The sequence below is a fragment of the Solea senegalensis genome, linkage group LG13 (genome assembly GCF_019176455.1).
Source record: "Solea senegalensis isolate Sse05_10M linkage group LG13, IFAPA_SoseM_1, whole genome shotgun sequence".
In the NCBI taxonomy this organism is placed as follows: domain Eukaryota; kingdom Metazoa; phylum Chordata; class Actinopteri; order Pleuronectiformes; family Soleidae; genus Solea; species Solea senegalensis.
The window spans coordinates 2,040,941-2,066,930 of NC_058033.1; the positions used below are offsets into that span (position 1 = coordinate 2,040,941).

General features: G+C 40.1%; 1 protein-coding gene across 1 annotated transcript; it reads left to right on the forward strand.

Moving 5' to 3' along the window:
* The first annotated feature begins 4,208 nt into the window (after positions 1 to 4,208).
* Positions 4,209 to 24,306, forward strand: amot (angiomotin). The gene is made up of 14 exons (XM_044042389.1): positions 4,209 to 4,540; positions 9,483 to 9,543; positions 11,105 to 12,092; positions 14,555 to 15,027; positions 15,112 to 15,299; positions 16,405 to 16,549; positions 17,661 to 17,753; positions 17,841 to 17,986; positions 18,931 to 19,080; positions 19,515 to 19,711; positions 20,249 to 20,377; positions 20,955 to 21,193; positions 21,279 to 21,533; positions 22,492 to 24,306. The coding sequence occupies exons 2-14, from the start codon at positions 9,483 to 9,485 to the stop codon at positions 22,623 to 22,625; spliced, it is 3,198 nt and encodes a 1,065-aa protein (XP_043898324.1). The 5' UTR covers positions 4,209 to 4,540; the 3' UTR covers positions 22,626 to 24,306.
* Positions 24,307 to 25,990: the final 1,684 nt, after the last annotated feature.

Here is a 25,990-nt window from a genome sequence, read left to right on the forward strand (position 1 = left end):
AGCCAATCAAAAGGAGTCCTGCCTTCCATATCATGGAGCCTCAGGTCTCCTCCAGCATCCAACAGGTCACTCACCACCGAAGCATTACAGGAAAATACTCCTGCATGAACTGGGGTGCTCCAGTCCTCACAGCAACTACAATAAAATTATAGAATAATATCAATAAGCTCTTCCGACAATTGGGACATTGATTTATCATATCATATTTAGACATAAACTAATCATTGATAAACTTGTTATTGTAATGCAATGTGAATGAAAATATAACTAGATAATTCTGTCTATTGAAAATGATTTAAAATGGTATTTTCACAGGAGAAGAGACACCATTCTTTTGTCCTTGTTTAACACTAAAGAATAATGCTTTTTATCTCACAGCTTTCATGAAGGACATTGGAACTACAGCCAGATCTTTAATCTTGACCTTTTTAAGTCAAGTAACGTCTACCATTAACAATAACTGTTGGAATCATGAGTCACTAGTCTGGTATTTTGTGGTTTTTAAAAGTCTTCTGACAATGGGCAAGCTATTTTAGTGATTGAGTGCAAAGCTTACTGGTTTGGGTCAGCTCCATAATGAAGAAGCAGCTCTGTCACCTTTACATGACCCAGAAGAGCAGCGCAGAAGAGTGGAGTCTGACCCAGGTGATTCACACAGTCGACATCCACACCTGGTATGCATCGCAAAACACCAGCACCATGTTTTTTTTCATTTCATTCGTTCTACATTTTGAATCTTCATATTAATTTGCAACATAAAAGGTTTCATTGGTATAATTGCATTACAACACCACACCATTACAGAAGCTATGGTGGATACCTGTCTGCAGCAGTTTCTTTAGCTTTGAAAGATTCCCCTCCAAAGTGTATTTGTGCAGTAATGCATGAAGTCCTCCAGAGGTAACGACACCCACATCTACAGGATAGAGGAATGGCAACGCAGTCATCCTGTGTCCGCTCGTCAAACTTCCCCAAATTGTCCAGGAGGGCACTGGCAGTACAGTGAGGCAACATTTGATCCAGTCAGTGTGTCTTTATGGTTGTTTTCACACTTAAAATATATGGTACAAGCACATCATTATGATGTAACCACCAAACCTAAATTAAAACTTAAGCAGGGGTTAAAATGCAGTTGTCAGGTACATCTAAATCTTTTTAGCACTTCCTCAGTTAAGAGTGAGTGAGTGAAATGTGAATTTCTATTAATCACAGATTCACAAGTTTATAAAATATATCATTTTAATAGACTGAATTCCCCCAAAGTATACAGTATAACGAATTAGTGATACTATCACTTTATCCAGCTGAGGTAAGTTTGTGGTTGTATTTGACTTACTATTGCATTGCAAATGTGTATTTTTATTTTTAAGTATATTGTAATGAATGGCAAGTAATAACGGTTACCACAAAATTACTGTCAGCCTTTGTTTCAGGTCATAATCAAGACAAACTAACATAAGCATGACCATGAGATAAAATACATACTAGAATATATATACTGTAGATAAGCATTAGAAGTGTAGTTTTTGCTAGAATCTAACACCTGATAAAAACAGGTTCCACAATTCACATAGAAATGATTGGATGTTAGCAAAACGGCTAATAGGAAACTAGCTAGCTGTGAAACAAAATGAAATATAACATTTAATTTTTACCACAGCATATGCTCCACATAACGAGTACTACAATAAACATTACCTGTTACCGTTTTTTTCACTTTTCTTTATGCTGCAACCCGTCTTTGATGAACTTGTCTCTAATATTCCACAGGGTCATTCAAGTCTCTACAGTGGCGGCAGGTGAGCAAATCTGAGTGGCGGCCATTTCCTGCTCCTCCTGCTCCACCTGCACTGTTTTCTATGGAAGCCAGTTTCAGCCACATGGGGGGGTGAATCAACAAATGTAAGCAAATAATATTTATGATATACTAAGTAATATTTCTGAGATGTTAAGATACTAAGTCATAATTTTGAGGTAATATCCCATAATTATGAGTTAACATCAATTAATTATGAGATGCTATATCATAATGATGAGATACTATTTCGAAATTATGATTTAACATCTCGTAATTATGAGCAAAGAAAGCGGAAAATATTCTCATTTCAGAAGCTGAGAATTGTTTTGTACTCTGTCGCTACCTTGTGGCTAAAAATGGTATAGCAGCAATTGGCTGCATGTAAAACACAGAGCGTGACAAAAAAAAGAAAGAAAGAAAATCTTAGCTCAGAGCAGATTTAGAGCAGACACCCACGGTAACAAAAGGCCTTTATTGTTATTTTCCATTTCTTCCCTCCTTTTCTTTCTCTCATTTCATGACTGTGACTCATGGACCTAACAACATTAATGTTAACTTGATCAGATGTCAGCATCACGGGGACATGGTTATTGTCAGACTTTGTTTTGAAAATAAGCTTGTTTCATCATTTTTATTTTACCATAAATATAGCTGATATACATGATTTAGTTTTGTTATTGTTTTTAGATACTGTAGGTAGCAAAGGTAGTTACAACCTCCGGTACAGTGTGTAAAATTTAGCAACGTCTATTGGCGAAGTTGCATGTAACAGCTGAATATCTTTCATTCTTCCAATCAATGTATGTCTGATAACCGATGTAACCTTCAAACAAATGTAAAAACATGGTGGTCCAAAATGGCAGCCTCTGAAGTGCTGACCTGGCTCTTGATAAAAAAAAAATGAATGGCTCCTTCAGGGAAAATTAGAATCAGCAATAGAATCAGGTGATTGTACACTGTACAATAGGTATTATTATTATTTTATCTTCAATTTCTGCCAAATGAAAAATATAAATAAATATATCTAAATCAACTTTTGTTGTCAACTTCAATAGTTCCCCATAAACACTGGCAGATAGGAACCAAAAGCAAGAATTATTAATAATTATCATCATTAGGAATAAACATGTTAGCACTTTAGCACTTAACATCTACTACCATTAAATTAAATTGTAATAATAACTAGGGGTGCAACTAACTGCTGAATATTTTCTCAATTAATTGAAAACTTTGTGTGAGAGTGTTAAAGAGAGACTTTCCATGCAATACTTAACTCTGTTCCATAATGGTATTAAAAAGTCAGTAGTCATTTGAAATAATTATGAATACTACTAGCTATAATCAGGGTTGTAATGTAACAAAGTACAAATACTATGATACAAATACAAATTTCAGTACAAAGTACAAAATCTGTACTTTACCTTGTTTATATTTCTAGCAACTTTTTCTTTTACTCTACTTCATCTCCTCTAACTATCTTCATTGCTCGTTACTAGCAAATAAAATCAGAAGAAGAAGAGTTGGTTATGATCTCTATTTATATAGAGCAGGGTCTCTTATTCATATAGAGCATTTATTTGACCCATTTATTTGAATCAGGTGTGTTGGAGCAGGTGTTCCCCTGCTCCAACACACCTGATTCAAATAAATGGGTCGTTATCAGGCTTCAGCAGAGTTTACTGACGAGCTGACCATTTGAATCAGGTGTGTTTGAGCAGGGAAACATCTAAAACATGCAACCCCTGCTATAGAGCTTTTTTATTCTCAATGAGCTGCTTTACACTACAGTTTTGTCATTCACCCATCTTTCATACCCTTTCACACACTGCAACATGGGGTTAAGTGTCTTGCTCAAGGACACATAAATGAGCAGAGCCAGGAGTTGAACACACAACCTTCCAGTTGAACGACAACTACCACTGAGCTACCATGGCTCACTTTTTAGCACTTTTACTTCTAAACCTTAAGTACATGTTATATCAGACATTTACTTTTGACACTAGTACAAAAAATATAATATAATTTAAGACCTTTATTTAAGTAATATTATCAAAACTGACCTTAACTTCTACCAAAGTCATTTTCTGGTAAGATACTTGTACTTTTACTTAAGTACTTTAAGTTTCTTTATAAAAGACTGGCTATAATCAAGTAATATGAAAACGCTGAGAGATCAAAATCACTATAAATATCAAGCTGTGATTTATTTCGTGTATGGACTGTATATGAGTTGTTTATTTGAGGCTGATAATCACATTTATTTGCGACTGAAAAAAAGAAGAAAAAGAAGAAGGCGATGGGAGGAGGGGGCTGTGGAGGATGAAGAGGAGGAGGAGGAGGAGGAGGGATTTCCCTGCTCCAAAAAACTTTTTTCCTCCAGTTGCTTGGACTGGGGGGAGGGGGGGGTGAACATTCCTCTCATAGTGCCGAGCAGGCAGGGGGGAGCTTCCTGCCACTTCTCCCGCACCGCTTCCCCTTTTTTTTTTTCCTTTTACCGTTAAACATGAAATTTGCCGAGAAAGACGACGACTTTGCGGCCGTGGACAAGCTCCTTTTCCCGGAGGAAGGACTTACATCTACCGCGAAAGCCTCGACTGAACGGCGGCAGTGGGCTTTCCTTTTGTAGAGGGAAACGTTTTGTGGAGTCGCTTCAGTAATCGCTTGAAAGGAGAAAACTAGAGAAAATGATGTTTCATCGAGTTGAAGAACCGAGAAAGTAAACGGAAGAGGCTGCGCAGAAAGGTAAAAAAACAACAACAACGGAGCATTTAGAGACGTGCAGTTAGTGAGACTTAAAGTAGATGAAAGTGTGTTTTCTGGTCACGTATGACAGTAAAACATTTTAGGATTGTAACTAAATGTTTGAGGGGAAAAAACACACTCTGTGTTTCTTAGCGAGTTGATATTTTTTCTTTGTGGGCCAGGGGTTCTCAAACTTTTTTGGGGGCCAAGGTGGACCCCGTACTGCCCATACGGAAATGTAACATATGACATACATGTCCCTATGCTATGGTAGGTGTCGACATATATGTCACCTACAGTATATATGGTGAATTGTTAGCATCACATATATAAAATAACCACAAAAAATGGCATATCTGTACATATTTTATATTAGAAATGCGTCCATATACATATATTTTATACATTTACTGTGTGTATACATGCTTTAATGAGCACATAAGTATATGTTCCTAAATTTGAAATATTTGAAATGTTTATATTCATATATAGCAACATACTTCAACAGAACATATATTACGCATGTTTCCATATTCATATATTTTATACATGCTTAATGAGAAAATAAGTATGTGCATACATTATTACATTATCACATTAACAGAATTTGACACACATTCATGTATAAGACACAGGAATTTACACAAATATTACAAATGTGTCCATATATGTATGTATATATTTATACATCTATGTTTTTTGTTTATGTATATTGTATTTGTATTTATAAGTCGATATACGTTCATTTAAAAAACACACAGAACATTGCACATGTTTTGCATGTTCATCTATGTACAGGACATGAACATCTATTTAAAATACTGTAGAAGTTCATGTAAGTAGTATATGTACATGTTTTACGTTATTATAAGTATATGTTTAAGTACAAAACATATATGAACATGAATTAGAAGAATATGTTCATAGATATGTCATGCTTTACCTGTTATGTACATACATTTTGGAATTTACCTTCATTAACATTTACCATGAACTTACCCTTGTAATCCTGACACCAATTAAAAGGGAACGTAGGCTGGATTTCTTTTGGCGTTATTGATCCATAATTCTATAACAACCTTTCAGCATAATGTAAATCAAGTGTTCCCTCCTGCGCCTCCTCTGGACAACATTAACAGTTTATGGTTCTGTCATTCATTCTGCCCTCTGTTCTCTCTCCGCTCATGAGTGAAGAAAGTGTTTTCTGCAAATAGCCTAAAGCTATCTGAAGTGTAGGTGTTGTAAGTGTAACTGCATCCCTGCCTGTGTTACGGTCACGTCTTTTGTTAACTGCTGTTTCAGTCTCAACTTTAGACTCTTCGGTCCTTTTTAGAAGATCCCTTAGTATTATTACAGTTTTCTCTGTCATCAGCTGTGGCTAAACAATTAATTTCACCGAGAATGTTCACATAAAGCTGTAATGTGCTTATCTTGAGATTTTTATCATATTTCACACACTCCACAGTAACATGATTTTGTCCTGTGGGCTGATAAACAAAGGTTTGGTGTCTAAGCCCTGCAACATATTACTGTGTTTGTAAATAATCAACATCTTGATTATTACATCATATGACCTTTGGCTTGAAGGAACAAGATCCACATTTAGGGTGACAAAAATCACAGGCCTTTGTGTACTGAAAAAGTTGTAAAAAATAAGGAAGGCAATGTTCTTGAATCTTGAATAATTTTTAGTGTATTGACCTGAATCCTTCTTGAAAAGAAGGCAGAATCTGGTCAATGCACTCGATTGATAACTCTGTATTTTGAAGTGGGGGTTCATGTTCTTGTGGCAGCCCAACAAAAAAAAAATATCCAAAACTTGAGTGCCACTGGCCATTGCCTTTGAGTATGCGTCTCAGTCCTAAATAAAAGTGATAGTGACTGCTAATGACAGTGAGCTATCCTGTTTATTCATGTAACATAATGTCTGCTTAATGCTAGTAGAACAAGGGTTAACTATGAGCCATTACAGCTTGCAGAGCTTTCCATCACATATCTGTCATATGCATTTTAGAACAGAATACATTTAACAATGGATACTTTGTGTCTTTGCTACATTAGAGAACATGTTTGTCTTAGTGTCGTACACGGCCAATCATCTACCTGATGTATAAGATTGCAAGGCTGCAGAAGTTTTGCCTCGTGAGGATTTTGGCTGTTGTTGTCATCTGTGAGGTCATAATGGCCTCTCAAAAGTCTCCCATTTCCATGTAGGAAATATCTGAGTGTGAATGAAAACCGCCTACAGATTAGAGACAGAGAGGCCCACTGGGTTTGACCCAGAGCCTAGAAATTCCTCTCACTGCTCTGCTCTGAGATATAAACACTTCTTGTTGGACTTTTCCCACTTTCCTCCAGCTTTTGTCCCCCCCTCCCTCCATTTCTCTAACATCCTGTCATCTGCTTTGCACATTTTTTTATTTTTTGTTGAAAGTTCTGGCTTGCTGACTTGCCTAAATTTAATTGTGAATTCAAAGGTTCTCATATCAAGTTTGAATGGGATCTCAAACTGTTTTCTGAAATGAATTATCGTGGAATATCAGGGGCGGGCATTTTCTAAAGGCAGGAAATGCCAACTGATTTGAGAAATTAATTTGTCTGAAGGAGGAGAAATAGACTGGTATGTATTTCTATATGAGTCACTTGTGGTAGTTTTCTTTTTAGTTTTGCTTTCTTCAATTCTAAATACTTCCTTGATTGAAAAAAGATTTGCTTAGTTCAGTGAAGTCAGTGAATGAACATCAAACCTACTTGTGGGAAAACCTGTGATGTTCATGTTTACATGATCCTTTAAGATAAAATTAGGCAGAAGGGATATTTTTAAAGCAGCTAGTACAAAGTCAACACTGGCTGTATGTAACAGCGTTGTTAATGGTTGGATGAGCGCATATATTTTCAACCAGGAGAGACAAGTGAAAGAAAATTCATTTATTAATAAATGGAACAAAAGAATGTGCTGACTGAACAGAATATGACTGCGCACAGAGCAGAGAGCACTGACCTTGTGTCAGTACCTCATTTTATCTCATTGACCGTTAACAGAGTAAACGCTACTGCAGCCGTTACACTGCTCTTCAGGCATGAGGGAGTGGCTCAGCACTGAATGGTTGCCAGATCCACCTGTCTCCTCCCGGCTCTGTCTACGAGGAGGGGCAGGCGGGTGGAAAGAGAGGTGCGTCACCTCAAACCTGTAAAAAAAAAAAAAGAAAGGGAAAAAAGCAGGCAGGTGTGAGTGATACATCGACATAGTGAATTAGACAACTGCTGGACTACCTCCTAGGTTTTTACTGTGGGTCGATTTTTAGCAAAAGAGCACATTTCTGAGGAGGCTACACTGGTGAGCATTCTTTTTAAAGAGTGAGTAGTTTTTAATCCGTTTTTCTAAAAGTGCACCTTTCATGCTGGCCTACAAAAACAAAGTTGGCGATAGTTAACTAAGCTTTTTTTTTTCAGGAATTACATTTAAATAATTGAATATTTTCAGGAGCATTAGGTGGAATACAGTTACACTTATAGTTTCTGGTCAATGTCTGGGTTCGAAAATATTTTTGAACAACAATCCAATTATTGAATGAGTGATGGCCCAAGAATGTGGCAGTGTGGGAAAAGTAATGTATTCATGTATCGTCATGTACACTTGCAACTCAAGCCTGAGAGACAATATTCTCGGCTGACTTATTTACCCTTAATTTAACCAGGTTTCAACTGCTTGCAAACATGAAAGTGGAATTTATTTAAAGTTATGAAATAGTGCCAAAACATAAAAGTGTTCATAAAAAGTTAAATCTGAAAAGTTTCAGAATATGAGGAAATTAGGAAAGGCACATGACACACTGAAAATTTGTATAACTCTTAAAATTGATCATATTATCAATCACATAGTCCACTGAACTGAAACACTTGATTAGATGTACCAGCAAAGGCCGTTTAAATAAGCAAAACTAAATAGGAAAATCTTATGGTTACGGGTTATATAGGTTTCTGTTGGCTTACTGACACCTGAACCCACTCTGTAACACATACATAGACTGAGCGTTTTCTACCACATAACAGCCCCGAAAATGGAGAAATTTGAAAACGCTGTCGGGACAATTTTTGTTTGAAAACTCTGGGGCTGTATTTTAGCCTGGATGGTTAGAAACTGACACTTTTGTGAACAAAGACACAATTACCAGAATTAACTTTTTACGTTGTCCCCCATTAGCCATTACTTGACTATCGACTAGGCGCGAAAAGCACATACAAGAATGAGTTGAGGAGAATCCACAACTTTTTTGAAAATGTTTTATCGTATTGGCTTTCTATCCACACAGAACTGGCGTTTTGTGAAAATTAGTTCTCAAAACCCTTGTGTTTTTGTGTATACAACCATTACACAACTTTAGGAAAACAGTGATGTCATAGCCCCACCTCTATAACCAAAGCTCTACATCTTCTTCTGAGTTTTTGGTGTATTTTTTTAGCAGCATTACAGTGCCACATACAGGCCTGGCATATATACTACAGCCTCTTTTTGTGTTTATGAAGACATTTTTTGAAACAATGCTGTGTTTATGGAACGACAGAGAAAAGATTTTATAGGGGGAAGTTCCGCTTCTGTGTGGCTAATGCCTAACTGTCAGATTCACCTCGTGGTCAGTCTTAACATGAATCATTGGTTTGACTTTTTCACTGTAGCAACTATATTTCCTGAATCTCAATTCCTTGAAAAGAACTCTAGTAGTACAGATGTAGCCTAATTTAAAACACTAGATTTTCCCTTTAATGTTGAGTGGCATCACATGGAAGCTTTTGTGTTATAATAGAATTTGTGGATCTGAACTTTCACCAGTCAGCCTACTGTGTTCCATAAATAACCTTTTTTTCTGTTGTGTTTTGTTGATCTGCCAACCAAACTGACATTTTTCTTTTTGTCTTGAATATTTTTTTTATTTATCTGCAGATGTCTCGCAAAAAATCGTCTTCCTCACTGAGGATGAGAAGAATAACAGAAAGTGATAAATGTAATAATTTTGTTTTACTCTTAAGAAAAAAAAAATGTAAAATGGTGAACAACATTCAGTGTTGTCAGAGGAAACTACAACAAAATAAACACAGTCACTTGTTTCTCAAGGGTGGAAACAGGATGATTTATAGAGTTTTGGGTTTAAATTGTTTTCCAAATGGTTTGACATGTAAAAATTTGTATTGGCTGTACTTCAAAATTCTCAAAGTACTCTTTTGATTTATCATCTTTTATTTGTGGTTTCAAACTTTGACAACATTGTATGCATATTGAGAATGGTTCTTCTGTCTTTCAAGCTGTCTAAACATTTCTAATCATATTTCTTGAAATCAGCTGTGACAAAATCACTGGTTTATTTTCTTGTAAATTTGCATAATTGTTATTTTTGTGTCATAGTCCATGAAATAATCTGGTAAAATTAGCATTTTCCTTTTCCTATGGAGGGATGCATTGATGTACCTGGGATCATGGGTGGTCCTCAATGCTTTGATTCTGGGGTTTAAGAGCATATAATCACTTGTTTGAAGTTTGTCAATGTCTGACTGCCTGTCTGAGAACAGTGTTTTGTGATTGATTTGCTGTCATAGACATCAACAAGCGTTGCTAATGGTAAATGGTAAATAATCTGTTTATATTTTCATGATCGACTCACTCAAAGCACACTTAAGTTTTGCCATTTGCCCCTTCCCTTGCACGCATGCACACGAATGCCATTCACACACACTGCCAGCACAGCTGTTGGAGAGCAACTACTAACCTTGTGGTTAGTGAACAACCAGCTCTACCTCTATAAAAATGTAATCAATAATAATTTACCAGTTACCATCACACTGACTTGTTTTTCAGACTGCCCTTTTGATAAATTATTAATCTGCATTTATTTATATTGAGCAAACGTATGAGTCAATATTGGCTTTTAATCGTATCCAATGTTGGGATTTACTACATTTCTGTTTTATATGATTGTTAACTTGATATCTGGTTGGGCAGTGTAAGATTATTTTAGGATATCGGTGTGTTCTTGTCAAACCACATTAGCTTTGGTGCGGACTATGCTACATTAAAGCTACTGTCATCTTTTGTCTAATATATTAAAGACGTTTCAAGATGAACTTGCAGAACCCTGAGGCTGAGACCCATGTCACTGACTAAACGGTTAATAATATAGACTACTATAAACATACAATTTGTTTTTTACAAAATTAATTCACTGACAGCAGCTAATGATCTTTTTGGTTACGATTTTACTTTTGATCTTTGGGGTATGTAAGAGGTCCATGGTTTTGCTGGTGGTTTGGTTCCTTGGGTTTTTCAACAAATTGTTATTCCTTTGATGTTGTGCATAAATGGGTCGTACAAGACTTTGTGGGGGGGCAGTGATGTTGTGGATGGTCCATGGGCATCCATGACCTCACTGGTTTATGTTCTTTTCTTTTGTCTATTTCTGCAACATTTTTACTCTTACTAACTTTCCTCCTCTCAATTTCTTAACATTCCATCCCTTTGTCATACTGCATCATTTTCTCTTTCTCTCTCCCTCCACTTTCTTCTCCTCTCAGGGAGTGTAGACCGTGCGCGGAGCTTGTCCTTCCATGAAGTGCGCGGCCGGCGTGAGGCAGAGATGAGGGCCGCAGCTGAGGAGTCGTCAAACAGCAACAACAGTGTGGGCAGTGGCGGCAACACCGTTCTGCAGCGCCTCCTACAGGAGCAGATGAACCGGAATTATGTCCTGCAACAACAACAACAACAACAACAGCAGCAACAACAACAACAAGGAGGGGGAGGAGGTTATTCAGGACAGGGACAGGTAGGCCCCTCTGATGATCACTCCATGACCCCCCACATTGCCCGTCAGGAGCCTCAGGGACAGGAGCTGCAGACGGACAGTGGCCTGGAGAAGCTGGTTTCCACCAGAGGAGGGGGTGGCAGCAGTGGAGGAGGATGTGGCAGCAGTGGAGGTCTGGGCAACCAAGGGCAATGTCTAAACCCAGAGGACCTCCCTACATATGAGGAGGCCAAAGTGCAGTCACAATACTTCCGGGGCCATGGTCCTCCTCCTCCACAGCCTCAGCAGCAGAACAATCAGCCCCAGCAGCCTCCTCACCCTGTGTCAGTGGGTGCTGCCTTTTATGTCACTGGTGTGACCAACACCAAGGTGCGCACCGAGGGTCGCCCAACTGTGCAGCGAGTGAGCGGTGCAGGGAAGGTGCACCAGGATGATGGGCTGAAGGACTTGAAGCAAGGCCATGTTCGCTCTCTCAGTGAGCGACTTATGCAGCTCTCTCTGGCCACCAGTGGCGTGAAGGCCCATGCTCCTGTTACTAGTGCCCCACTCTCCCCCCAGCTGCCCCCTCCAGGCCCACCAGGTGACTTCTACAAGCCACAGCATCGTGGTCCTCCTCCGGACTACCCTTTCAAGGGAATGGGCTCGCCCACGAAGCAGCAGGAACCAGGAGGCCATTACTACCAAGAGCATAGAGGGAGGGAACACTCGAGGGAGGTTCTTCCTGTCAGATACCAGCCCCCACCGGAGTATGGTTCATTCAGGTGAGAAAAATGCACACATTCATAGATATTTAACAGCACATAAACAGAAGACTCACTAAAAGCTGGATTTTTAAAACACATTCATTTATTTTCTACCACTTTATCCTCCGCGTGAGGGTTGCAGAGTAATGATGGAGGTTTACGTACAGCTGCAGAGACTCTTCAAGCGCTACTCTTAATGCCAAGTTCACATTGCATGAATTTCAACTTGATAACCGAGTTTCCAACATGCTGAAAATTTGATTGAGTCTGTGACCATTCAAACCGCCCATGCCAATGACAAACAAGTATGCAGTGACATCGGTTAAAGCCTAAATAGGAATACAGAGACGAAGACGAGACAAAGAAAAAGTGAAGTACAGCATAAAAAGAGAGCAACGGATCACATACATCGCTGCTTCAGTAAATGACCAGTGGTCGACCGGGGGACTAGAAACCAAGCTAAATTAAACCTGGTTTCACGCATCATTCCTTTGTCATTCATTTGTCACGTGTTTTCATGGTGGAACATGTGTTTTCATGATATCAGTTGGCGTGACACCCCCCTCCCCCCCATGCAGAAAGTGCAACTGTCAAATAGTTTAACACTGGCATAAAGCCACTTAAATGTACCGTGAAATAATGAGCAAGCATAAAGGAGTGCAAGGTATGCTTGAGCAAGACTTCCTTTCCAACTGCAGGAAATCACTGACCTTTGACTTTCATGCATGGGGATTTCTCAGTGTAGATAATCATTAAATCAGCGCTCTAATTTATAAAACCATTTAGTACCATAAATGTCAAGTTTAAAATTTTTTATCATGGTGAATTTGTTTCTGAACAAAGTCATGTGAAGTGTTTCCACAGCACTTTCAAATTAAGTGGAGAAATTATAGAAACGCTGAGCTGATTGTTCACAAAGACACACATTCATTATTACCTCCCCGTGATTATCATACAACTCTGTTTTGACTCTTCTAACTTCTGAACTAAAATGATCAATTATCAATCAATTTAACTGGGAGAAAACAAACTAAGATGAGGTGAGATCATTACCTGGTCTTCCCCACCTACAGATTGCTGAAACTCTCAGTTTGACCATCACAGGCTCATGGGCATTTTAATTCTTCACTGATGTTTTTAGTTTACGTCACAGACGAGCCGGAAAGTGATAGATACAAACATAAAAATGGTGAGATGTAAGAGGTCTCCATATTTTCCCAATAGTGTTTTTGAGATGGTGAGAACAGAGCTTGTTGGGCCTGTTTTACAGCAGCACATTTACCTCACAGCAAACCAGAATTAAACAGTTATGATTACCGCATCAGACCAGGGCAAGTCGAGACACGATCTGTTTCCTTTAAGGGCTAAAGGCAGGAATGTTGCCACTGTTCAAAACCAGTTGACAGCTGGTAACTGGTCCATTCAGTTAACAAGCAGGTGAATCTGAGTGGTCAATAGGACACAAAAAGCTTTTATGTAACGTGATCCATATTCTTAACCTTTACTGGTTCTCTTAAAATAATTGGCCCACATAAGTTTGAGGATATCATGATCAAACCTGATCAACTTTGATCAGGTTTAATAACCTTTTAACTCATATATATGTAATTTGTTTGTAAAAATTACTCCATAAACATATGCTAAGTATCGATACCCTAACCCCATTTTCTGTCATGCATCTTGTTATTACTTTTGCATGTATATTAAAGAGGTGCCGTGAACACAGTAATGCATGATCTAAAACGATACACCATTTACAATTCAATCAATTGGCCAGAAATCAATCCACAAATATCAATTTTCTCAAATCAAAATGCCAACAGCCCGGCTACTCATGCTGTCGGAAAATTTGCCTCTTTTTTTGTTGTAAACTAATTTAATGTACTTTTTCTTTAAGGTTATTTCGACCCCACTGACATTTGATCTAGAGGCTCTGTCTGAAATTAATGTAAAATATTCTCAACATTCTTACTTATGTTGAAGATGTACTAATATTTAGCCTAAAGGCAGATGGATTTATTATGATGGGGCAGCTAATGGCCAGAAAACAAATGAACAGTTGCTGCAAATGGTCTCTAAAGCTGTATTATGCAACCTTTAAACAGACAAATGTCTATTGCATTCAAATCAGTTCACACAATACTGATTAAGCCAATTAGATCCACACGTCTCTAAACTTTTCTTACTATCGCGGTGTTTTGTTTTCATGTCTGTGGTGACACCGAGTTATGTGTTTTGCATCACGACTGACAGAGGGAGGGTGGAAGCATGACGGCTATGCTTGTAAACTAAGACTGCAATGAACTTTAGGTTGAAGAATTGAACATGAATGAGCCAGTGAAAATACAAAAACAAATGAGAATATGGACCAAATGTGTCCATTCCACAGTGAAGTTCAGCTGGCTGTGCTGTAATAACATCACCCCAAGACATCAGGTGAGGTGGAGAGTCATGTAATCACACTACTGTTCTCTTCTCAGGTCCTGTAAAGAGGGTTCGGTTCACTCCCAAAGGCCTCTTCACCAGCACAGTCCCACATCCTCCGTCACCTCTGTGGGCTCCTTGTCACGTGCTCAGGCCTCTGCCCTCAGCAACATGCTTAGTGCCTCCCACTCCTCCCATGCCTCTTTCCCCCACCAGCACCTACAGAACCAGGGAGAGCCTTTTCCTGGCATGGGGCCACGTGGCCTCCAGGGTCCTGGCTCACACCATGCAAGTGAGCCCTTTAATTTGGGACACATTCACCCATCCTTACAGAGAGGTCACGGGTTCCCACCCGATCCCTATGGCTCCACCCCAAGGATGCACCATCAGCAGCAGCAGCACCATCAGTATCAGCAACAACAACATCAGCAGCAGCAGCAGCAGCAGCAGCAACAACAACAACAACAACAACAACAACAACAACAGCAACAACATCAGCAGCATCAGCAGCAGCAACAGCAGCAACATCAACAACAACAACAACATCATCATCAGCAGCAGCAGCAGCAGCAGCAGCAACAACAACAGCAACATCAGCTCCAAGGACCAATATCTCCACAGCTCCAGCTACCCGTCCAGGCTGGACACTTTCCTCACCCACACTCCTTCTCCCACATGCAGGGAGAACCCTTTGCCATGATGGCACGTGCCCACCAGATGGTGGATATGCTGACAGAGGAGAACAGGATGCTGAGGCAGGAGATAGAGACCTGCCGTGAGAAAGTTACCAAGTTGCATAAGGTAATCTTTAGCAGAAGAAGGTCCAATATGCTATAGTTGAGCACCACTAGTCGTTGCAGTTGAGCATGCATGTCGGACCAAAACAAACAGTTGTGACAGCTAATGCCAGTAATCATCGTACCTTTCTAGACGGTCCATTTGGACTCTTCGGAGCGTGTAGAGCTTATGTCATGAAAGGCCAGGCCAATATTAACCCTGGTCTTATCGCTCTCCTTATTAGAACCCTTTGGAAGTGAGCCTTGAGAGTCACTTTCAGCTGATGCTTAGAACTGCTTGTTACTACTGCTTTAAGTGGAACTTGTAATGATGACACAAATCAGGATGTCCTGAACTAATAACAGACAACTGTTATTAAACATAGTAAATACCACCATTGGAATGTAGCATATTAAACACAGGACTGGACCAGCTATTAAAACTCAGGCTGTGATAACAACTAACACAGTGACATCACTCTCTGCTCAAGACAATTAGTGCTCTGCTACAGATTTACAGATTGTACATAGTGTTTGTTTCATGATATCTTGTGTTGCAGAACATTGCATAGTGGGCCTTTTGAGATTTTAGTGAAATGCTAAGACTTGCATCAAAGTTTCACATGTTGGTGTGTAAATATGCAGGAACATTTATGTAGCATTAATCATTCAGTCAGTTGGAAAGTCTGCCAGCTTTGAAAAATCCCAGTATGACTCAAGTTTGAGTCCTTAAACTGTTTCTGAAACACTTGTTATTTGTTGAAATCTGCTTCATGTCTGGGTGTAGCCGTCAATAAATGTAGAAATAGTTCTTGTATTACCATTTTTGAATGTGAGGGAAAACAATTGGTCAGTGTTGACATTCAGGTGACTTGAGTTAACTTGTTTAAACTAATTAATCTGTTTGATCTTTGGGGTGTTTATGAAAAACACATGGGGTTGAAGGTTTTACCCTCATCCCATATAAAACATGAAGACCTTACATTTGGTGTAGCTTTATTACTGGGTCTCCATTAGATTGATTATCAATTAACCCTCCGTGATGCCAGTTCAGACACATCAATAAAAAGGTTTCATGCTTTTCCTTCACACTCCCTGTGCCTCTTCATTCCTCCTGCGGCTGTGGGCAGTTGGAAACAGAGATCCAGCTGGTGTCAGAGGCCTACGAAAACCTTGCCAAGTCCTCCTCCAAGAGGGAGGCCCTGGAGAAAACCATGAGGAACAAGCTGGAGCTGGAAGTGCGCCGACTGCATGACTTCAACAGAGACCTCAGAGGTGAGACAGCAGCGCTGTGAAATCAACACTTTCCTGATTTATAATAATATTGCTTCTTCGCTTGTGGTCAGCTGTGGATCAGGAGGTAGAGAGTCATCCTCTTATCAGAATGTTGGCGGTTTGATCCTCTGCTCCTCCTGTCCAGTGTGTGAATGGGGTGATGTGGGTTATCTTCTAAATACAGAAAATAGCATTTATTAACAATTGAAATGCATATTTATGTAAAACACTATCATTCAGATCTGCCCACTTCTGACTCCTCACACACAGGGTTCCTAATAATGTGTCCGGTTGTACCTTCCTTCTGTGACACTGTAATAGGTGTTTTCCCTGTTTAAGGAGGTTTACAGGCAATTCACAAGGAACTGTAGCTATAACTTTGAAAATCTTGAAAATACAAACAAAGAATTTGGGCTCTGAAGATACAGTGTGTGAGTAGATGTTCAGAATAAAGTAATCATGTGTTTTTAAATTGCAGCTGATACAGGTTCTACTAGTGAACCAACAACCACATTGTCTGGAACCAATCAACAGAACATTAACAAGTATTTTAGTTTGCCAAAATTGATACTGTTCACATTTTTCAAAAATCTGAGTTAGAAAATAACAAATACTCCCAGACCTCAAAGGGATTTTTGTATTTAGTTGATAAAAGAAAAGTTTGGCACACAACAGAAACCTCGTGTCACTTCCCCACATCCTTCTAGAGATGGCTTGTATTTCTAAAAAACAAATAAAGCAATTGTTTGATTTTGTTTTTCTAAATCACTGGGCAACCAGATCCCAGAGGAGCCTTTACTGTAGAATAAAACAGAGACAGAGTGAGTGAGTGGGACAGAGAGACGGTAATTGAGAGTCAGGAAATGAAAAAAATGATACAATGTGTGTTGGGTCAAAATCAAGAGTCAAAGACAATGAGACAATTCTAAGCCTTCAACAGTCCGTGCTGACAATATGGGCCCCATTTTCACTCGAAGCAAAGCTGCTTTCAGACCTGCACTGAAGTCAGATTGTGTGTGGATGTTCAGTCCAAGGTGATTTCACAACCTGTTGTAGATCGTACAAACTGACAGAATTTAACCAAAGCCAATATTGTGTTGTGCGTTTTTAGAACGCATGGAGACGGCCAATAAACAGCTCGCTGCTAAAGAGTGTGAAGGATCCGAGGACAACCGCAAAACCATCTCCCAGCTGCTCACTCAGCGTGAGTAAAACATACACAAACGTTTTTAAGACCTCTCGTCAGCGTGTTCCTCACTTTAATTCAATTTTGTGGTGCGTTTGTGTTCAGACAAAGAGACACTGCGGGAGAAGGAGAAGCTGGAGATGGAGCTAAACTCACTGCGCTCCACCACTGAAGACCAGAGGAGACACATCGAGATCAGAGATCAGGCACTCAACAATGCTCAGGCCAAGGTAGTCAAGTTGGAGGAGGAGGTAAGAGCATCACTCGTCACCTCTACTCAATGTATTTCATATAATGTACCAGCCTAAAGGAAATCCTGATAGTTTTAAAAAAGCATACAGACATAGGTTGCTGATAATATCCGTATATATAGTAGTGTCAGCAAAAATTTGCTATAATGAGCTTCAACATTTAACAGCCTGAGAAATGCTCGCCTGGTTTTTGTGAAGAAAAGCTGAAAATCAGGTCACTTTCCTGTTTGTTTGGATTCTTGGCGAGCAGCTTGTGTCTCCTGGTTACCAGTGTTTTACTTGAGTGGAAAATCTCTCGGAGCTGCTGCCTCAGTGCTTCACTGGTGCTGGTCTGCTATCTGACACCAGTGTTCCTTCAATGATCTGCTGATGTTTTTGTTTCGGTGAATGTCCTTAATACTGTCGTGACCACTGGTGGATGTGGATGGGAATAGCTGCAGTGTAATCACAGCTGAAGCACAGGATTATTCGACGTCTGTGTTATTCAAACACTCTGAATGTACACAGGACTTTTTTTTAAATGACTGTTGCAAGTATTACACATAATATTTATCCAGTGTGGATACTTTGGCTCATCTGGAATATTCAAAACAAGACGGGGAACAGGGCAGGAATTAACAGAGAAGCAGCTTAAAAGACTGCAAGCTGAATACATTGAAATGATGTACATGTATAATTTAAGAATTGCCACACAAATATATAAACAAACAAACTGACTGGTGGCAGCATTGCCTCCAAACAAAGGATTATACAAGTCCACAGGGGCAGCAGGAGAATCTCTGAGAAATCTGCAGAGTAATCTCTGCAGGTATTTGTGTTCACATGTACAGCCCCTCTGCAAAATCAACTTTATTGCTTGTCTAAAAGCAGCTATTGACTGTGATTTAGCTGTTTGGTCCTGTGTAACCGTATAGTCACAAAAAAACTTGTGTGCGTTTGTGCAGCTGAAGAAGAAGCAGGTTTACGTGGAGAAGGTGGAGAGGATGCAGCAGGCTCTGGCTCAGCTTCAGGCGGCCTGTGAGAAGAGGGAGCAACTCGAGCATCGACTTCGCACAAGACTGGAGAGAGAGCTGGAGTCATTACGCATGCAGCAGGTGACACAAATCAGTTACTAAAATATGATGCTACTTTAAACACGCAAGTCACAAAATAACACATTTTACCTTACCTAAAATAGCTGATTTTCTGACTGAAAGACTGTCAGTGAAATAAAGCAGCAGATTCTTAAAATGAAGCAGCCAGAGAAGTGGTAAAATCTTTGTTTTGATTCATGGTGTGTGAGTGCATGTTCCTACTTTTAAAAATTGTTCCATTTTGCTGTGCCTGTGACTTTGTGGAAAGAATTTTTTTCGCTCTCGTTCACTGAAGTTTTAGGAGAGTGATGTCATTTCAGGAACAGATGTGACTCGGAAGCCCTCAGCTGACAACACACGCTTCCCACATAAGACATTAGCACGTCACCAGCCTGTTTAATATCACAAATGGCAGATTCCTCATCTTTCCTCCTTCACGTCTTCATCCCTTGCAGCGCCAGGGAGGCTCTCACCATAGTGGTGGGGTCCCGTCTGAGTACAATGCCACAGTGCTGATGGAGCACCTGAGGGAGAAGGAGGAGCGAATCCTGGCTCTGGAGGCCGACATGACCAAGTGGGAGCAGAAGTACTTGGAGGAGAGCGTGATGAGGCAGTTTGCCCTGGATGCAGCTGCCTCGGTCGCCACTCAGAGGTGCATATGCATAGAGTTATTTGCAGTAGAGTAGGAACAGATTTCTTCTCAGTATGCAAGCAGTTTAAAAGAATTTGATTAGCTTACTGTATGATAATCATGGCTGCCAAATAACTGAGAATTTTCTATGATGTTAGTATTTTTATTCACAGCAGTGTTGAGTGCTTTCCCCTTGTACCTGACAGCCATTTTAATGGCTATAGAAGTCGAGTCTCTGATTGGACCACTTTGCTAAGTATTTTCACTTTAAACTGAGCTTCGAACTCTTAATTTCTGTCACATTACAGGAAAACGGTGTGTATGGATGTTAAAATATGTCAGATGTTATGCCCTGTTACTACTATTTCAATTTATTTTGACATTTGCAAGAACAGCAAAATAATGTCAATGTCTCCGTTTTCCTTGATTGCCAAATTATGCAGGCAATGATATGATGTTTCATATCTTTGTAGAGTAGTTATAAAGTGTTTGAGTGTGTGAAAGAACTATTTCAAGACAGTGTTGTGGTCTAATGGAGGCTCTGTCCTGTTTCGTAAGGGATACATCAGCAGCAGTGATAAGCCACTCTCCCAGCAGCAGCTATGACACATCAGTGGAGGCTCGGATCCAGAAGGAAGAGGAAGAAATTCTCATGGCCAATCGGCGCTGTCTGGACATGGAAAGCAGGTAAAACATGGTCTCATGCAGTTCGCCAATGATAAATATTGTTTTTATGTGTTAGCTTAGGTATTAACAGGGCCTTGGAAGGGATATTGTGGAAGAAGAAGCCCATAAAGGTTTAGAAAATGTTACTTTTCTGGGATCAACATAAACAACAAGTCAAAAGTTCCAAATTCTTAATCATAAGCAATATGTGTATGTGTAAAATATAAGCAGTTTGACTCCTATGTCTCATTTTAGATGAAATAAAATGACCAACATCTCCATAGGACCTTAACATGTGGAAAACCTTTTTTTTTTTTCAAAAGTGTCACTTCACACAGTAATGTTTTGCTGTAAGCCTAAAGGTGTGCTTTTTTTATGCCTGACGAGATCCAGTTTACAGTGTAGATGTGCAATGTCTAAGAAGATTGTAAACAAAAACATATCTACATTTGATGTGTGGCTTTCTCAAAGCAGGATAAGATTAAAACGTATTTCACTCCACATATCTGTGTTTATTTGTCTTGGTTTGTCCATGAAGTGGACCAGAACTAAAAAAAAACTTTGTCCTGGTTCTTCCTCTTGTTTTCCCTTAATCCAGGATAAAGAATCTCCATGCACAAATCATAGAGAAGGATGCCATGATTAAGGTGCTCCACCAGCGCTCAAGGAAAGAGCCTATCAAGTCAGACCTGCCTTCTGCTATGAGACCCTCCAAGTCCCTGATGTCTATCTCTAACACTGGCTCTGGTGGTTCAGGACTGCTCTCTCACAGCCTGGGTCTTAGTAGCTCTCCCATCACTGAAGAACGTAAGGACACCAGCTGGAAAGGCAGTCTGGGTAAGAACCAGCATACCTCATAGCTAATAGCTGGCACCTGGAAGAACGACAGCAGAAATGACACTACGTTTTATTTTTTAACCAGGTGTTCTACTGGGTCCAGAGTACCGTACAGATTCTCTCAGGACAGATTCAATCTCATCGTCGCCCTCCCCAGTGCTACCGTCCACTCCGATGACTGCAGGCCACTCCAAGACGGGCAGCAGGGACAGCTGCACGCAGACTGACAAGGGCCAGAGTCAGGACACCAGCAAACCCAGCACTCCAGCCCTACAGAGCATGACGTTGCCTGCCCGCCTGTCCAGCCCCAGCCCTGTCTACATTCCTGACCGCATAGCAGGTCAGCTGGCACTGTCAGACCTCAGCGCAGTTCACATTACATGACATTCAGCCCGATAATCCGCTTTCCATCAAGTTTTGAGAGATTAGGGGCTAATCGCCTCTAATCTCCACATGTCTGTGCCGTGTCGCAGATCCTGGTCTCTTTTCCAGCATGATTACAATTTGATCTGAGTTGTAGAGATATGAAACAGAGCTAATATTGTAATCCTAGGTTTGTCTCGGATTATTTGTTGGAGGGTGCAGAAATAATACACTGGGAGAGAAAAAAGTGTTCCTTAACTCAGAAGGGGACACTTTGTACTTCCTCTCTTCACTTGCACAGCAGGATCTCACTCTGCCCATCCCAGTCACAACACTGCACAACAATGTGTGCCACACAAAATAGTTCCTGGTCCATCCCATAGAACAAAACAACCAAAGTAAAAAAACAGCAACAACAACAACAACATCCATTTTACCATGTCAACATTTTGTGTTGGACCTCAAAAATAAGTCCACAAAACAAATCATGCAAAAAGAAATAATCCAAGTCCATGAGTTAATAACCAAATAAGACCCAGTGGTTAATATGCTGCTTGGTAGAAGTAAGCAAGTAGTTGAATGAGAATGATAAGACCAGGGTTATTCTTGTTTTGTTTTTATGAGCCACAAAATGACTCAGCACTGGCCTTTCTTGACTCACAAAGAAGTTGATGCATGCAGTATGTTTTCCTGGACGAGGCATTGATAATTTTACTGACATTAGCTTTTGTTGTGGCCTGACATGCATGCTCTGCTGTGTGAAATATTGCATATTGGACCTTTTGTGAGATGTTTTACCCGTCAGCACAAGCCCACCCAGTTTGCTGGCTCATTTATCAGGAGTAACTCTAAATGCAGTCCTCACTGTGTGTGAATGATCATACTCTGGTCAGAAATGCTAATTCTTCTGTGTTCTTTTTGTCTTCTCTGTGTAGATGTCGGAATGTTTCACAGCAGCACCCTGGAGCGCAGGCATCCTCTCCAGTCCCACGTACAGCAACAGCCGCCGCCGCCAACGCCATCCACGCAACAGGAGGTGGACAACGACATGGTGGAGATCCTCATTTGACCCAATGAGTTCTGGACCAAAACCTCCAAAACGAAGATGGTAGTCCCATCAGAACAGAAGCAGTGACATGTAGATCATCCCAATTCATCCTTCACACCTGTAGCTCTGTCTGTCGACACACACACACACACACATCATCCTCTTTGTTTACATCTGCATCCATTCAAACACTTGTTTCACATTCCTTTCATTCCTTCGATGTTTATCTTTGGAAACTCCACAAATCAGAAGCAAAGAAGCAGAAGCATGGCTTATTTCAGCTTGTGTCACTATGAAGTGCGACTTTGTAGCCTCGTATTTATCTCTCTGACGCTTTTGGCACTTTTATCATAACGCCGACGGCTAAATTTGCCGACTCGTGTTTGAAGTTGAATGAAAGTTTTCAGTCGCGATGTAGGCCCGTGCTCGTAAAAAAAAGACCAAGTTTACCGTTTACATGATGACGATTAATGAGATGGAAAATATAAAACAGAGTAGATGGAGCTGAAAGCCAAAATCTTTCTGTTCAATTGTAATCATAGAGAGAATACGTGCATATTTACACCCACACACACTAATGTATTTTTACTTTTACATTTGAAGCTACTGTCCCTAATTGGTTTCTAAAGCACTTTTTGTCATGTGTGTGAAAATCCTCTTTATGTCCTTGATAGCCATCAACAAATAACATCGTTTGGGAGCAAAAAAAGCACAATACAATAATCAGCAGAACCAAAACCGATGAATTCGTTGGCAATCCTGTCACTAACTGATCTGTCTACATGTGTGTTTTATTATCATAATCTTTAGTGCTCCTCTCGGCTTCAGACAGTGTGTGTTTGACATGGATGTGTCAGTTGTGTCATCAGCAGTGTAGAATGCTAAAGAGCTCCAAACGTCACATCACTCAGTTTGTTTACACCGCCGTGACGTCAGGAAAAGCTTCTGCAGAGTGTACACACTTTAGCAATACATCGTAGACCTTGACGATAAGAAGATTAACTGTATCTGACTCCCAAGATATCACCAGGTGTATGAAAACAGCCGGTGTGGACATTATTCCAGAGCTGCAGTATTCCTGCATCTCTAAACTTTAGGATAAACTTTGCCTCATTCTACTCCTGAGAACGCTTGCACATTGCAGCAAAACATGTCAAATAAACACAAGATTAAAGAGATTCAAGTGATCACCACACCAGCGTACGCTTGCCTGTGGACTCCCATCGCTCCGTCTTCAATGTCGGGCGTCGTCAAATGACCATTTCAGATCCGATATTGTCCTGACCTATTCACAGATCTGCTCAAATATCACACGGTGATCCTTTGAAATGTGTTATTCAAATGAAAATGAGAGTGATTATGTAAAAATAACCGTTCAATTTCAGTCAAAATAATCACAGTTAGATATTTATTCAAAATCTTTCAGCCCTAGTTTTATGCTCACCACTGATCTTTAGTGATCTGGTCAAATCCTCCCTTGTTTGCTTGTCCCTGACTGTTTTTGTATCCTGAGGCACAACAGCGATCCATCATATATACTGTTAGTTGCCTGGTGTTATACCTCTCGGGATTCGAACCATGTTGCTTCCTGCCAAAATGGCGTTTTGATTCCAAATATTGCACAAGTAGATTAAGTAGCATCAGCTACCAGAGCTCTATTTCAACCATTTCCAGACTCCTACACTCCATCATACCCCCCACACACACACACACTTTATTGATGGCTATTTGGACATAAAGAGGATTGCAACAATCAACATAAAAGAGTGTTTAAGAATGAAATTACAGACTCCTGCTCTAAGGTGATTTATCTTCACCTTACCTATTTTATGACTCACTGTGGTTGGTGATGAAGGCTGCTTTTTTTCTTTTTTTAAGCCTGTGGGTGGGTTTAGTGTCATTGTTTCTGCAGCACTAGCAGCATGTCAGCAGATGTGGGAACGGTAAGGCTTTGTAACAGTTTTCCTTCCCAACGTGCAGGCAAATGACAATTAGAAGTTGGTCTTAACAAGTAGCTTGTTACTTGAGCTGCTTTCAGACATGGACAGAACTCTGGCGAGTGTTCTGAGGGGCTACAAAATGTCTGCAGACGTTGCACTGGAGACTCTCCTGTCAGTGTAATCTCTGGTTAATGTCCTGCGGAGCTCATGTGAAAACGTAGCGGTGGAGAAACTGCGGAGAAGTTGGAGTGTCCTGCTTCCTTTATTTTTAAAGCTGGGCGTCACCAACTTGCCTGGATCCTTCAGAGATTCTCCTGCTGTTGTGAATGCGTCACGCAGACCGTGCACTGCACTGCATTTGTTTTTTGTGAAAGGCAAACTCCAGAGAAAGTCCCAACCCCACATCTGTGGACATTACCCAGAGTTCATGTCTGAAAACGGCCTCCATAAGTGTTGCTGGAGGCTGGTTAGCTCCATTGGACCAAATGTCTTGGCTACCTTTTTATCGCATTTTATTGCACTAATTATTGTTGAAGTTGTTTTTTTTTTGCTATTTTACTTTAAGACTTCTGACAATTAGGTATTGTATTTATGTTAATTTTTTTTTTTACTGTAGTTAGACATAGCACTTGGGTAATCAGAAATGATGTCAAATATAAAACATTATTAACTGTATATATAGAGTATTTACATTTTGTACGTGCTGTGATGGTGTGTGCGCGCACCTGCGTGTCGTGGAGGATTCGAGCTGTGTCCGGACACATTAGTGGGTTGTGGTGCAGATTTGTTTGTTGGTGCACACACATTCTTGTGTGTTGTCGTCGGTTGGTCACAGATCGGAGAGTCTCAGACTGTGTCCATGTCATGAAGGGAACTGTTTTTGTGTTTTTGGAAAAAGTCAAGAGTCTCAGCAACAGATGGGGAGGGCGGGGGGGACAGGGCACAACCCCACTGGTTGGGGTCACTCTTAAACAGCAGCATCTTAAAGAAAATAATTCAGTATTTAACCTCCCGTCACGTGCTTGAAGAACAACATGAATGAAGGGCTTTTACACCCCCTTCATTGTTAATACTTACATTTTAGTCACTTGTATAGATTCGCTACCCTTGTTCGTATATCAAAAGTGGTTGATTTAAATTAACACTAGCTCTTTCACTGTTATGCAGTGTTTGACTATGCATATTAAATATGATATGGAATGTTATCAGGCGAAGACAATTTTCCATTGCTTTACACTATGCACAGTGGAGTCTTGGGTATTGACCAAAGGTCACAGAATGGACTGGTTTTCATCTGTAGATGAACCCAAGATGAAAACGTTTGTCCGACTCCAGTCACGCGAGATAACGTTCAAAGTCTCACCGCACAAAATGGTTTAATGGTTTGTGTTTAACCTGTTCCAGACTGCAGCACTGTGTATTTTTATTTTAAGTATGTGCTTAACA

Bases quoted from the DNA above. Each gene is read 5' to 3' on its own strand.
- amot (XM_044042389.1), top strand. From the start codon at position 9,483: ATGTCTCGCAAAAAATCGTCTTCCTCACTGAGGATGAGAAGAATAACA. The intron at 12,093-14,554 runs GTGAGAAAAATG...TTCTCTTCTCAG, and splicing joins CCGGAGTATGGTTCATTCAG to GTCCTGTAAAGAGGGTTCGG. The intron at 21,534-22,491 runs GTCAGCTGGCAC...TTCTCTGTGTAG, and splicing joins CATTCCTGACCGCATAGCAG to ATGTCGGAATGTTTCACAGC.